This window comes from Balaenoptera ricei, chromosome 17 (assembly GCF_028023285.1).
Source record: "Balaenoptera ricei isolate mBalRic1 chromosome 17, mBalRic1.hap2, whole genome shotgun sequence".
Lineage (NCBI taxonomy): Eukaryota > Metazoa > Chordata > Mammalia > Artiodactyla > Balaenopteridae > Balaenoptera > Balaenoptera ricei.
Genome location: NC_082655.1, coordinates 42,208,171 through 42,223,807, shown reverse-complemented (window position 1 = coordinate 42,223,807; position 15,637 = coordinate 42,208,171). Strand labels below are relative to the sequence as shown.

General features: G+C 37.6%; 1 protein-coding gene across 1 annotated transcript in view; it reads right to left on the bottom strand.

The window, feature by feature from the left end:
- Positions 1-619: 619 nt before the first annotated feature.
- RAD54B (RAD54 homolog B) overlaps positions 620-15,637 on the bottom strand; it is a 112,243-nt gene continuing 97,225 nt past the window's right edge. Inside the window, exons 12-16 of the mRNA XM_059901323.1 lie at positions 10,616-10,877; positions 9,047-9,113; positions 8,661-8,858; positions 5,263-5,502; positions 620-1,664 (exon numbers count right to left, since the gene is read on the bottom strand). Of these exons, the coding sequence (XP_059757306.1) occupies positions 5,285-5,502; positions 8,661-8,858; positions 9,047-9,113; positions 10,616-10,877 (745 nt within the window). The 3' untranslated portion in view covers positions 620-1,664; positions 5,263-5,284. The remainder of the gene's footprint in view (positions 1,665-5,262; positions 5,503-8,660; positions 8,859-9,046; positions 9,114-10,615; positions 10,878-15,637) is intronic.

The window sequence follows — 15,637 nt, the reverse complement described above, 5'->3', positions numbered from 1 at the left end:
ACAACAAGGGCTCTCAGGGGATGAAAGTCTGTAATGGCCTGAAGCAAAGAACACAGGCCAGCTATAGAAGAGGGCCACAGGAAGCTATTCTAAACCAAAAACAAAAACAACCCTTGTGCCACACAAGGTAAGAGAAAATAATATCCCTTTGTTGCGTCCTTCCTTCAATAACAAAAGTAGCATGTCTACAAACCCCTCTAAGGCCCAATATACTAATTCGGAACCAACTCAGAGAAACAGTGCCATCTGCTGATTATACATGCTGTTTGCTGCAAGTCACAGAATTTCAATCTTGCCAACATTAATATGACAAACACTAAAGTTGCCAGGCAAGGGACTTCCCTGGGGGTCCAGTGGGGAAGACTCCGCACTCCCAACGCAGGGGTCCTGGGTTCAATCCCGGGACCCCTGCATTGGGAACTAGATCCTGCACGCGTGCCACAGCTCAGAAGCCCGCATACAGCAACTAAAGATTCTGCATGCCACAACGAAGATCCCGCATGCCACAACTAAGACCCGGCGCAGCCTAAGTAAGTAAGTAAGTAAGTAAATAAATAAATAAATAAATAAAATGAACAGCGATACTGGAAATAGAATTATACTGTATTATTAGTGGGTAATATTTTTTTAAACATAAATAAATAAATAAATAAAGTTGCCAGGCAATGTGATGCACGCCTTGATTGCAATACTCAGAAACAAAATGACAGCAGGATTTTTTGACCTGTTCCTTTATCATACACCCTGTTCAATGGATGGATAGGCTGTTGGGAAGTTGAATTCTACAGATCAGAGCTGCTCACGTTTTAATTCATCATTAGTGATTCAGTCCTAATGAGAACGTGATTAAAATGTATTTATGTTGTCATTTAGAGCAAGAAGATTTTCACATGAATATGTATCAAATGTGTATTTGTGTAATTAGAAATGAATCACGTATGTGACTCAAATAATACCCATTGTGCTGACAGCTTTTGTCAGCTCGTGCAGCAGATTGATGGAAATCATGGAATCAAAAAGGGACATCTCTATGCTGCCAGAAGGGAAAAAAAAAATCGCTGGCTCTGCCTTCTTCAGTGTCAAGCACAGCTCCATGCTCAGAGATTGGCTTAAAAAATACCCTGGAACTGAGATCTCTGAGCAAGGAACCCGATCATGGTGGCTAAGGGGGAAAAACAATGAAGTATTCATTCATTCATTCATTCATTTCTTACTTAAAAGTAGCTGTCTTGTACCAGGGACTATACAAGGTACTGAGATACTAGGATGAATAAGATAAAATCCCTGTCCTCAAAGAATTCAGCTTAGCATGAGAGGGAGAAAGGTAAATAAACAGTTACAAACTATGTTAAATGCTACATAGCAGAGGAACGGACTAGGAGTAGATGATGGACAAAAGAAGAGAATTTTTTATAAATTGAGTATCTACCACAGAAGAGGTGCTTCGTATGTGTAACCCAGATGTTAGCACGTACTCTTTACCACCTGCGTTCAATGAGTTTGAACCCCCGCAAACCTCCGGCCTGCCAGAGTCCCAAAGGCTTCCTCGATTCCCAAGGGCTGGGCACTGTGCTTCTCAGGCTCTGGGCTCCTGTGTCATGCACGCTGCCTTTGTCCCATGTCACGTGGATTCCGTCACCAAACTCAGCCTCTCTTCTGAAATTCTGGCAAGATTTCAGGATGGGGCAGAGAAGAAGGGAACGTTAGTTTCCACACTACTTAGCAAACAACCAACTGGAGAACAACTGTAATTCAAATATCCTCCCTGGTTCTCATCACAGAGAGTTTCCCTTATCTAACCCAGTCCCAGAGTCCCTCCGTATTCTCCCCTCACCCTTCCCTCGCAGATGGTCTCCAAAATTCCACATTTTTCTTCCTCCATTACACTTTGACAGCAACCAACACCCACGGTCTGGAAAGGCTCACCCAAATATTAACACGTGTTTTTCCAAATGCAGTCAAGATAATATTTCTCCACAGACACAGAAAACACCTTTATGGTTACCAAAGGGGAAAGGGAGTGGGGAGGGATAAATTAGGAGTTTGGGATCAACAGATACACATGACTATATATAATATAGATAAACAACAAAGACCTACTGTATAGCACAGGGAACTATATTCAGTATCTTGTAATAGTCTATAATGGTAAAGAATCTGAAAAAGAATAGATATATATGTATAACTGAATCACTCTGTTGTACACCTGAAATTAACATAACATTGTAAACCAACTATACTTCAATAAAAAAATAAAAAATAAAAAGATAATATTTCTCTCCCTGGCTGGCCATATATTATTTCATTTAAGCTTCACAACTACCCTTGGACATATCATTGAACAGATAGGAAAACTCAATTCATCTAAGACAATACTAACCCTATGTCATAGGTTGCTAATGCATGGAAAGCACTTAGCATTTAGAACACAGTAATAAACACTTAATAAATATTAGCCATTATAATTTTTATCACTATAATATTCGTTCCATCTCTTTTGTAGCTACACTTACTACCTAGGTAATATCCTCCAATCTCATGACTTTATTAAATACCATCTACATGCTGACAAATCCTAAATTTATCTCCAGCCTTGACCAATGCTTCTGAATTCAACTCATGTACCAAACTGCTTATCTGACATCTCCACTGGATATCTAATAGGCCTATCAAACTTGACATAATCAAATGTGAACTTGTACTTTTCCCCCACAAACCTCTCCTCTCCCAGTCTTATCTCAGTAACTGGCAACTCCATTTCTCCTTTGGCTCAGACCAGAAACCTTGGATCATTCCAAATGATTCCAAGATCACTCGTGATTTTTCTCTTTTTCTTATACTTTTCATTCAATCCATTCAGGTATCTTGTTGGCCTTGCCTTCTAGAATATCCAGAATTCAACACTGCCCTGCTACCACTTGGTCTAGATCATCAGCACCTCTTGACTGGATTATGGCAAGAGCCTCCTAACTCATCTCATTGTTTCCACCACAGTCTGTTCTCATCACAGAGCAACTCAGATCATGACTTTCCTTGGCTCAATCTCCAGAGGTTTTCCATCTCCCTGAGAGTAAAACTAAAGCCCTCAAAGTGGTCTTCAATGCCCTGTAACATTTGATCCCCCATTGCAATTACCTCTTTCACCTCAGCTCTTACTTGCTTCTTACTTTCTCCACACGGCCTCTGGCTGTTTCTCAGATATGTCGAACATTCCTTCACCTGTCTCAGGACCTCTGCACTTGTGGTTCCTTCTGTCTGGAACACTTTTTTCCAGAGAATGTCATGGTTCTCAATCCCTCACTTTTTTCAGGTCTCTGCATAAATCCACCCTATATAAATAGCAATCCCCATCCCCACCTTGTTTAGTATCTCCCTTATTCTGCTTATTTCTTTTCATAGCACTTACCACCATGTGCAATATTATATATGTGTATTATTCTCACAGTGCTAGAATGAAAGCACAATGAAGGCAGAGACTTTGCCTATTTAATTGTTATATGCATAACCCCTAAGACAATGTCCAGCATGTACTAGGTACTCAATAAATATCTGTGGAATGACAAATGAGTTTAATCATTTAATCAAAATTAAGAAAGGCAGGAATTTCAAGAAGTTTACCAATACCTAATGTGAACAGAAGTCAAGATAAAGACTGCAAAGAGTTCACTGCATTTGTCAACTAGGGAGTTGCTGGGATAGAGGCCTTGAGTGTTGGGAAGGGACACATTAAGAAGAGAACTCTCTTCTGGAAATGGAGAGTAGTGATGATTGTACAACACTGTGAATGTACAAATAGTAATTCATTTTGTCGTGGTCTATTTTTCAAATGTGGTATAAAGCAAAACTTATAAACACACGATATCTGTAAGGCACTGAAGGAAGGAGGCCTGGAAAGACAGACAAGCTGAACTGCAATGAAGCTGCAACACCGGCCTCAACTGAGGAGCTCTGGAGCTGGAATGATCCTGAAGGGTTGTCCCAAATTGAGGCAAGGAGGCTGGGCCTTTCTACCCTGCATCAACAAATGCCAGCCACCCAGGGGAGGGAGGGTAACCTTGAGCGAGGCAGCTCCTTTCAGCTGTGGGATATTCTTAGGCAGAGATTTGGCTATGAGTGGTCAGAGGCAGCACTCCCAATAGCTGGGTAAATGAGCACATTGGTCCTGAAGGGGGCAATCTGGGCAATACACCCTAGTATCCACTACAGTTAAGATAGACAATAAAGTTGCTAGTCTCTTATCATTTTTTTTTAAGATTTTACACCTGAGAATATGTGATGCAAGATACATATTGAAAGACGTTTTATATGCAAAGCCTCATATAAGAGGCATATACATAGGGCCAAGAAACATCATTTTTGCTTTTTATTAGTTGACTACTTCCTTACCGACAAACTTGATCCCCAAACTGCCAGTTCATGAGTCCTAGATGTACAAATGCCCAGGCACGGCACTACAGATCTAAAGAACTCAGATCTGGTGATACACAATTGAGTCTTTATTCAACACCTCAAGACAATATTCAGTCTAAAAGAAATTTCCCTAAAAGGAAGCAAAAGCTGATTACAGAAACCCCAATTGAAGATTAAATGAGTAACTCCTTTCTTCTTGCAGACTTCAGTCGTCTAAAGCTTGCTTTGTACATTAAAACTTTCTATTTAATGTCAAAAATTACTACAGAAACCCCTTGAGATGATGGTAGCTGTACCATTATCCAGTGTACAAACAATGCTTGGTGGACATGGCTTTACAGTCTGAAGTCCCAGATTAGAAACCGGTGCTTTGAAGTGTCCAATACTCCTCCCCGTCCTGCCACAACCCACAGACCATTCTCACCCAAACTGCCCGGCAGCAACTATTATATCCAACTGAATCTTCAGCATTAGCAATCCTAGTTTCTGATTCTCTTTCTCCTTTGAGCTATAGCTTAAATTTATCAAATTTTTCAGTTGTCTCCCACATCTATGTCTAATATTCCTAATCAGTTTAGATTTCCCAAAGATAGAAACTGGGCGTTTTACCTTTTAATATTCCTTATGAAAATTCCTTAGAAATTACTTAATGAAACTTCATGAATTATGGAATTATTAATAAACAATTATAGGATGATAGAAGTATGTCTTTAATGTTTCAATATTTAAGAATATATACAAAAATTAAACTCAGTTTTGATTATTATATCAAACCTATAATATACTTTGCAATAAAATATATTATTATAATTAAAATACTTCTATTTGTTTTCCAAAATTACGTTTACTTACTAGATTAATTTTTTAAAGGGGGTTATATAGCAGTAGTTTGATTGGTTATATTCTGAAAAAAGAATGACACATTTTCTCTTATTCTTTCAAGAAAAGGATCTGTAAGATTTAAATGATCTCCAGAAAAATGTTTCCATTGCTTCAGCTGTGACATGGAGACAGGTTTCAGGGAGTCAGACTTCTGTTGATGTGTACCAAGCTGACAATTTCTAAAGACAGGGAATTTTTCCAATGAATCACCTGAAGTAAGTAAAACAATGAGAAAATCCTTAGGTCAATCAATATCCTATTACATACAATACTTTTTTAATATATAATGAGTTTATATGACTTGTTACATTTGATCACCATGGTTTATACTAAAATAAGCAAATTCAATTAATTCATTCCTTCTACAAATATTTACAAATTGTTTACAATGTGCTGATTTGAGCAATGGGGGCCAAAATGGTGAACAAAAATAGACATGGTCTCTGTTTTCAAGGACTTTATGGTCTAGCAGGAGGAATACACATTAAACAAATAATCATCCAAAGAGATGTATTACAGGTCCGCAATTCCTATCTAAAGGCCTGTGGGGCCAGATACGTTTCCAAATTCAGAATATAACTGTAACAATGTGGGTTTAACACTCCATAATCAAACTCATTAATATTCTGCAGCAAGGGCTTTCCTGGTGGCGCAGTGGTTAAGAATCCGTCTGCCAATGCAGGGGACACGGGTTCGAGCCCTGGTCCAGGAAGATCCCACATGCCGCGGAGCAACTAAGCCCCTGCGCCACAACTACTGAGGCTGCACTATAGAGCCCATGAGCCACAACTACTGAGCCCTCGTGCCACAACTACTGAAGCCCGCGTGCCTAGAGCCTGTGCTCCGCAACAAGAGAAGCCACCGCAATGAGAAGCCCACGCACTGCAACAGAGAGTAGCCCCCGCTCGCCGCAACTAGAGAAAGCCCGCGTGCATCAATGAAGACCCAACACAGTCAAAAATAAATAAAATTAAATCTTTAAAAAAGAGAACATCAGACTAGATAAAAAAGAAAATCCAGCCTCATGCTATTTACATGAAAGATACCTAAAACATAAGGACACAGAAAGATTCAAGGTAAAAGAATAGAAAAAGATATACCAGACAAATACTAACAATAAGAAAGTCAGTGTATTTGCTGTACACCTGAAACTAACACATAGTAAATCAACTATACTTCAATAAAAATTTTAAAAAGTCAGTGTAATATATTAACTAAAGACAAAATGAAAGCAAAAGACATCAGGGATAAAGCAATCACTACATAATAATAAAATAAATAAATAATAATGAAAAAATTTTTACAAAGAAGATACAAAATATATAAAGCAAAAATTGACAGAATAACAAGAAGCTGAAAAATCCACTGTCATACTGTCAGATTTTAACATATCTCTTTCAATAACAGATATGTCTAACAAAGAATTAGGTCATCAATAGAAAAATGGGCAAATGATATGAGTAGGGGTTCACATAAAGGAAATACAGCTCTTAACCATAGGAAAATACACTCAACTTCACTCATAATAAAGTTAAATTAAATTAAAACTAGACCAATATACCATTTTTTTACTATCAGATTGGCAAAAATCCAAACAATTGATAATCCTAAACTGGTAAAGCTGTGGGGAAATAGTATATTGTTGGTGGGGTATAAATGATACAACCCCCAGTGGAGGGCACCTTAGCAAGATCTATCAAAATTACAAATGCACATATTCTCTGACACAGCAACACTGATAATTTACCTTATAGAGATATTTGAATATATGGAAAAAGATGTACGAATAAAGATATATACTGCCTGGAAAGAACCTAATTATACAGCTGTAAGGTCAGATGAATAAATTATGGTCTCTTCATACAAGGGAGGATTATATAGCTGAGAGAAAAAAAGAAGGAGGAAACTCTTTAATGATATGGGAAGATCTCAAGATACTATTCAATGAAACAGGTACAGAACTATACACATATTACACTACCCTTTATTGGGGGGAAAACTGGGCAAGAGTTCCTTGCATATGCATAAAAATGTATCTAGAAGGATACACAAAAAACTAATAATACTGGTTTCGCAAAGGGTAGCAGGACTAGAAACTAGGCAGATGACGGCATTATGGGAGGAAGAGTTCTCACCATATACATTTTATATTTTTAAATAGTTGAGATAGGTGAATATATTACCAATTTTTCAGTTAAATTAGTAAATTTTTAAATCTGTAAAATAAGAAAAAACTAATTCAGTAACAGAAAATTTGACTAATATGGCGAACTCTAAACTAAGTAATTAAGAGAATACACATGCTTTTCATGTACAAAAACATTTACAAAGTAAACACACCAGGCCACACACCAAGTCTCTATAGTTTCCAAAGAATCAATATGCAGACCATATTTGTGACTACAGTGCAGTAGCCAAAATTCAATAACAAAAACTAAAATACATTTTAAAACATACTTTTAAATACCTCATGAGCCAAAGAATAAATTATAATGGAAAAAAAATATTTAGAACTGAATAATAAAAAGACTGCATATCAAAATTATGAGATTCAGCTTAGAGGAAAATTTACAGCCTTAAATTCCCATTTCAGAAAGGAGGACTGAGAACCATTAAGCTAAGGATTCAACTTTAGAAAATAAGGGAAAAAAAAATTAGATAAATACAGGGGAAAAGAGAAATAATAAGAGAAGAAATTACTAAAATGGAAAAAACATACTATAGAGAAGATGAGTGTGGATTATATAAAATGTAAACTCTTCCATGTTAGTCTTATACAGTTTTACTTCTTAAACCCATCTCAACACAATCAAGTGACTTCCAACTACTGGACATTGCTTGCTCAAGTCCTACTCCTGATCCAGTACCTATCTGAATGGTATTAATTCTGGAGGGTTGACGCTTTCAGCCTCATTTAAGCAGCACAAGCAGTGCATGAAGCAAGAAGCAAGAAGTATGGCAGCCCATGCTTACTGCCCCAGAAAATATGACCTCATTAGGAATAAGTTCTACACAAAATAAACAGGAGGATTATTCTGTCAAGTGTTATGTTTTTTGTGAAATAGAAATAAGGATTAAAAACATTTCCCTAATTCTGAAGTCATTATTATCAGGATTTGAAAGATTTTACCAATAGGCCAAATTTTTCACAACTGATTCGGAAATAAGAAGCTAAATTGAGAGAACTAATAAGGTTCTAACTAAAATTTTCTCAAATACCCATGTGGCAGCTGCCCTGTGACATGAGGAAAAAAGAAAACTAACATATGCAAGGGGTAAATATTTTAGTTATTCTGTATTTAAATATTTTCAACTACTAAAGAGAGACTAATTAACTTTACCATCATAACAATTAAAATACAACTAACCTGTATGATTTTCTCCTGTACATTCACAGTCAAGCAGGTCATGAGTAACACAATGTGAACTTTCATGTAATGTGAACAAATTTTTAAGTTCTTCTACTGAAAACTGAATATGATCACATGTCTTGGTTAGGTCTACAACTGCCCCAGAAAGACCTTGCTTACTGATCTGCCTTTGATAGATCTTTTCTTCTATTGTACCTGAAGAGAAAACATTCATTAGATTTCCTTCAGATCTTTACATCTGTTATTTTTGTAGGGTAAAGCATGTTTATTAGTACACTAGCTAACAAAATAACAGTACTCCTGATACTGAAGCACAGATTAACAAAAAAAAATCTTTAATTATTCAAAGGGAATACATTTTTGTCATACTGAAGGGTTATTACCTGTGGTTAGGAGTCTGTAAATATGTACAGGATGTTTCTGACCATCTCTCCACACTCTAGACATTGCCTATAGAAAATTAATGAGAATTCTGAGAGTACAAGTAGAAACTAATAATAACCCTTCCCACATAAGCAACTTGCATTAATACATTTAAGATTAGGAATTCTAGATTTCACTTACAGCTTCAAAAAGCAAAGCCCAGGCATACCTAAGCATTCTCCACTTCAAATTTTTTTGCTGGGATAAAGAAAGGGATGAATGAACACTCATTGTGGTACTGTAAAATAATTACAGGGTGCCATGCAACAGTGAGAGGGTCTATCTGCATCAAAAAATGGGACAGCGAGTTTGGGCAGTAAGAATGCAAAGAATCAAGTATAGCATAGCATGGAGGGTTTATTCTCAGTCCAAGAGGCTAATGATTCACCCCTAAGGAATCCCTAGGATACCTGCAATCAGCTCAGGCTCTAGATAGATCTCTGTGGTTTTAGGATTTATCAGTGATACTGTACAGTAAAAGGTTGATGTTGAAACCTTGCACATTCCAAAGAAAAGTCTGGCCTTCAACCAGCTCCTGGAAGCCCTGGAATATCCTGCCTGATAAGAGCATCTTAGTTTACCTGGAGCCTTGGGCCACACCAAGTAGTTTATGCTAACAGTGTGATTTAGCTGGGGACTTGGGCCAGTTGACCTCTGCAGGGATTGGAGACTGAGCAACTAAGGTCAGTCACACAGGTATCCATGCCTACATGACTGACCTCCAACAAAAATTCTGGACACCAAGGCTCAAGCGAACTTCTCTGGTTGACAATATTCCATATGTGTTGTCACTCATTAATGTTGGGAAAATTAAGTGTTGTTCCATACAAATCTAGTGGGAAAGGACAACTGGAAGCTTGTGCCTGGTCTCTCCTGGACTCTACCCTATGCACCTTCTAACTGTGTTGATTTTAGTCTGTATCCTTTCACTGTAATAAAACTTAACTATGAATATAGCTGTTTTTCTTGATTCTGTGAGTCCTTCTAGTGAATCACTGAACCCGAGGGTTGTCTCCAGGTATCCTAACACAGATACCATATGAGGTGCAAATCCATAGGTAGAAATCTCAAAATACATAAAATGGACTGTATTCTGAAGAAAACCAAAGGCTGCTTCTGAAATATTTCCCTAAATAAGCTAATTTTATGTCTTTACCATACTCTGCACAAACACTGATCATAGCACCTGTAACACTTTATTGTCTTCCCCTGATGGTCATGAGGATCCTGAAGGCCCAACTACACAGTATATAAGAGCCTGGAGACATACAGGTTTGGGTGTGAATCCTGGCTCTGCCTCTTGTAAGCTATGTGACTGAGAACAAGCTTCCATATCTTCATCTGTAAAACAGGGCTTAGAATATCCACACTTGTAGGATTATTGTGAAGATTAAACAGATGTAAAGCACTTAGCAGAGTGCCTGATATAAAATAAGGGTTCAATATGCAGCAGTTATTATACATCATCATCATCCTCGTATCCCCCATAGGCATTCAATAATGTTTGTTTAATGCATAAACAGTCCTACCTGGATATCAGTGGCTGGATTCCAATCAATGTCATAGAGAATTAAGTGAGATCCTCCAATAAGGTTAAGTCCCACACCACCAGCTTTTGAACTTAACAAAAAAATAAAATCAGAAGAGTATTTACTATTAAAGCCATCAACAATTTGTTGCCTTTGAGAGACTTGTGTTTGTCCATCAAGTCTTGTATAAGCATATCCATGACGTTTGCATACTTCTTGTAAAATATTCAAGGTTTGTGTATAGTTGGATACCAACACCACCCTGTCAATCAAAAAGAAAGAATCTTTAAAAAAAAAAAAAAAAGAAAGAATCTTTATACACAATTTAAAAGCAATATTAGATTTTTTTAATTGAAGGAAAATACCATGATAATACTATCACTGATATTTATAGAACATCCAACAATGACCTTGTACAATTAAAACACAGATTCTCCTTCAAATTCAATTTTAAAATCAGTATCTAAGAGGGAATTCCCTGGCCATCCAGTGGTTAGGACTCTGCACTTTCACTGCCAAGGGCACAGGTTCAATCCCTGGTTGGGGAGCTGGGATTCCCACAAGCCACGTGGCCAAAAAATAAAAGTCAATATCTAAGAGACTTCCAGCATCAAGATAGTGGAGTAAAGACCTTTCTGCTTTCTTTACCTCTCTTAAGTCACCCTAAGAACAGCAGGAGAATAAGAAACAGAAATACAAACTCTATCTTTAATGAAACAGGAGACATTTATATATGAAAACAGAAAATAGTGGAATGGTGACCTGCTTAGGAGTACAGAGAAAGTGAAACTTAAGTGCTCAAAGAGAGGGATTCCAATAAGAAACAGGTACAAGTTCATTCACACCATAGAATCTCGTAAAGGCAGCTCAGAAGAAAGGAGTTTAGACTGGAGCTATTACAAGAGCACTGGTAAGTAGAACCCAGGCCCTCATCCCATGTAACTAGTTGGCTTTTCTTTCTCAACTAGAATGTTTATTCTCTGGAGAAAGTAAACCAAAGAAACTTAGACCAGGGAACTCTAGAAGGCAGGGATATAGTGACAAACCAAAATGAAAGTCTGCATAATGGATGGTAAGATCCCAGTCTGCTTTTTCTGCCAACTCCCAGAACACCAGCAGCCAAGCATTCCTCTCACATTCCACACCCCAAGAAAGATATTATTGGAAGATTCATCTCTGGAATGACTTATTTGAATGACCCCAGAGAAAAGGTCCACAGATAGGGAATTCCCAAATAAAAAAGCCAGCTCCCTACCTGTTACCTAATGCAGGTCAGCAGTCCACAAGCCCTGCCCATGCACAAAGAGCATTCAGTTAGTGTTTTACTGCCTTACTCTTAAATATAAATGGACACCAAGGGCCACCAGCTACTTGAAGCCAGCCTCCAACACGAAAAATAGAAACCAAAACAAATAAACAGAAAAAAAGAAACATGAATAAAACAGAGCAACGGAGAAAACAGAAGACAATTTTAAGGAAATAATTAATACTCTCATATAAGAGATAGCATTCACAAGAAGAGGTGGCAATAAAAAAGAACAATCAAGAATAAGAAAATTATCTTGGAAATTTAAAATGACAGCCAAAATAAAAATTTAATAGGAGATTTAGAAGAAAAAAAGAGAATCTTCCAGGAAATAGATTAAAAAGGAAAAGTTATGACCAATAGGAGAGGAAAGATAAAGGAATTATAGAATCAATCCACGAGGTTCAATGTATGACTGACAGAAATTCCAGATAAAACAAAAGAAAATTGTTTTGAGAAAGAGACTGCTTCCCAGACATGGAGTCTTCAGATTAAAACGACTTACTATAGAGTTTTCAGCTCAATAAATGAAAATATGATCCATATTAAGGCACATCAAGATTATAACTCAGGACTTCCCTAGTGGTCTAGTGTTTAAGACTCTGCGCTTCCACTGCAAGGGGCAAGGGTTCAATCCCTGGTCAGGGAAGTTCTGCGTGCCACCAAAAAATAAATAAATAAAATAAAATAAAAGCCATGGGAAGCTATTAAAAAGCATTATCATATTTAAAAAAAGATTATAACTCAATGTATAAAGAATGAAGAAAAATTGCTAGAGTTTTCATGAAGAAAATATGGAAAAGACAAGAGATAGCCGTATAAGTACATGGTCTGGCAACATACTATGGGAGCTGGTGATTGCCTCTGAGAAACAGGATGCAAAGGGGGAGAGATGGAACTATGAACTCCTGTTTTTTTTAATGATAAGCCCTTTAACATTTTGATAAAATAAAAATTTTAAACAATAAAATATGGTAAAAAGTAAAACCAGAATTTATCTAATAGCTAAAGTTTGATAATGAAGCAAAAAATAAAAAACAGATCAGGAATATTTCCTCCAAGTTTTATAACTAGTGGGATAATTATTAGCACTAGAAATTTTAAAAATAAGGCAAATGTTTAACAGTTAGAATTCTCTTAATTATCTATGCTAACAAGGTAAAGATAATGTATATTTGTATTCCTGTATCAGTTACCTTTGGCTACATAACAAACCAAACCAAAACTCAGTGGCTTAAAACAACAACCATTTATTTTATATTTAGCTCACAATTCCGTAGGTTGCCAACTTGGGCTGGGCTCAGCTAAGAGGTCCCTCTGCTGGTCGTGGCTGTGCTGACTCAAGCATCTGCAGTCAGCTGCCAAGTGGACTGGGAACTGGCTGACTGGTGAGGGGCCTCGGCTGGGAAGCCTCATCTGAGTTTCTCAGGTCTCTTACCCTCTAGCAGGCTAGCCCAGGCTTATTCACATGGTGACAGAAAGTTTCCAGGAAGCACAAAGGAGGACAAGCCCCACTGCACAAGATCTTTTCAAGCCTCTTCTTGTGCCATGTTTGCCAGCACCTCATGGACCAATTCAAGTCACGTGGCTGAGCTCAGAGTCAGAATGGTAAATCACCCAAAGTTACCCAGCAAAGGAACATGGATATAGGGAGGGAGAACTTAAGACCATTTATGCAATCTGCCAAAATTCCTATACTAATAATTCAGTCATTTTTTCCTTCCTTTTCTATACTATTACAGGGATGAATAACATTATCTAAACATAGTTTTTCTGATACAACTTTACTGGACTGGAGGAAATCTGGCTTTAGAATATTTTCCCCCAACAAGTTCTTACAAGGCTAGATGTAGATTGATGGGATAGGTGACTATCTTGGTAAAGAGTCTTGGACAATCCCCTTCCAGAGGTCTAGAGCCCCCCAACACATACATACCACTTTCAAACAAGGCTATTATTTTTACGGTCACAATACTGTCCCTGAAAAGAGTTGAAATCTGTAGGCAAGGCTGCCATGTCAGGTAGAGTGCAAGCTGCACCCAGCAAAAGAGTGTCCAACCAAGAGATGCACGGGGGGTGGAATTTGGCATGAACTCTACTCTCCAAGCCATGAAGCCTAGTGCATGAATGCAACAGCCAGGAGGGAAGAGGAACTTTTTAAATTTTGAAGTATTCTTTTTAAAAATTCCATAAAAGGGCCACCAGCCAGACAAGCCAGGAGTTCTCAGATACACCTCCACCCAATTCTAATTCATCTCAATATGCACAAAAGCACTGTAGAAGAGTTCTGCCTATAGACCTAAAATAGAACTATCCAGTTCTAGTTAACAATAACACAGTAGGTCAGGTGTAGACAGTAATACTATCCCTGAAGTAAAACACTGTGAGCAACTTCTAGCTACATATTTTAAAGGGTTAGGAGATGTTTGTGCATAGGCAGCTCAGATGTGGAAAACCTGGCCTCTATACCCAACTGGCCATAAAAAAAAAGGGGGGGCTACAATTTAACAACAACAACAACAAAAAACAACCCAATTAAAAAAAATGGGCAAAGGACTTGAATAGACATCTTTGAAAGAAAATATACAAATAGTCAACAAGTACATCAAAAGATGCCCAACATTACTAATTACTAGGGAAATGCAAATCAAAACCACAATGAGATATCATCTCACACCCGTTAGGATGGCTACTGTCAAAAACAAAACAAAACAGAACAGAAAATAGCAATGCTGGCGAGGCTGTTGAGAAATTGGAACCTTTACCACTGTTGGTGAGAATGTAAAATGGTGTGGCTGCTACGAAAAAGATTGTGGGGGTTCCTCAAAAAAATAAAAAGAGAATTATCATATGATCCAACAATCCTACTTCTGGACATATATCCAAAGGAATTGAAAACAGGGTCTCAAAAAGGTGTTGGTACATCCATGTTCACAGCAACATTATTCATAATAGTCAAAAGGCAGAAGCAACCCAACTATCCATCGACAGATGAATGGGTAAACAAAATGTTATATACATGCAGTGGAACATTACTCAGCCTTAAAAAGCAAAGAAATTCTGACATGCTACAACATGGATGAACTTTGAGGACACTATGCTAAGTAGAATAAGCTAGCCATAAAAAGACAAAACATCATATGATTTCACTTATATAAGGTACCTACAGTAGTCAGATTCATGGAGACAGAAAGTAGACGGGTGGTTGCCAAGGGCTGGGAAAAAGCAGGAATGGGGAGTTGTTATTTAATGGGTACAGCTCAGTTTTGCAAGATGAAAAGAGTACTGGAGATTGGTTGCACAACAGTGTGAGTATACCTAACACTAATGAACAATACACTTAGAAATAATTAAGATAGTAAATTCATGTTATGTGTATTTTATCACAATTTAAAAAGAAAGGTCCATCTCTTCAGATAATGTGAAGCAACAGAACAGTCTGTGCCACTGATGGAAGTGCTACTTCTTCTTTCATCGGACAAGGCAGGATTCAGTTTTCTTAGGATCCACAAGCAGTCAAAATGACTCCAACCCAACCTCTACCCCCAAATTATATTTTTCTTCCTCATTCCTTCCTTCCCACCACAAGAGGGGAACTTTCCTCTAGAACATCTTCAAGGATAAATTCTCACACCTACAGTCACACTTGATCTCTTCTCATTTCCTCTGAAATTCTGTTCACTCATATTCCTTGTCCAACAATAACCACCTATCCC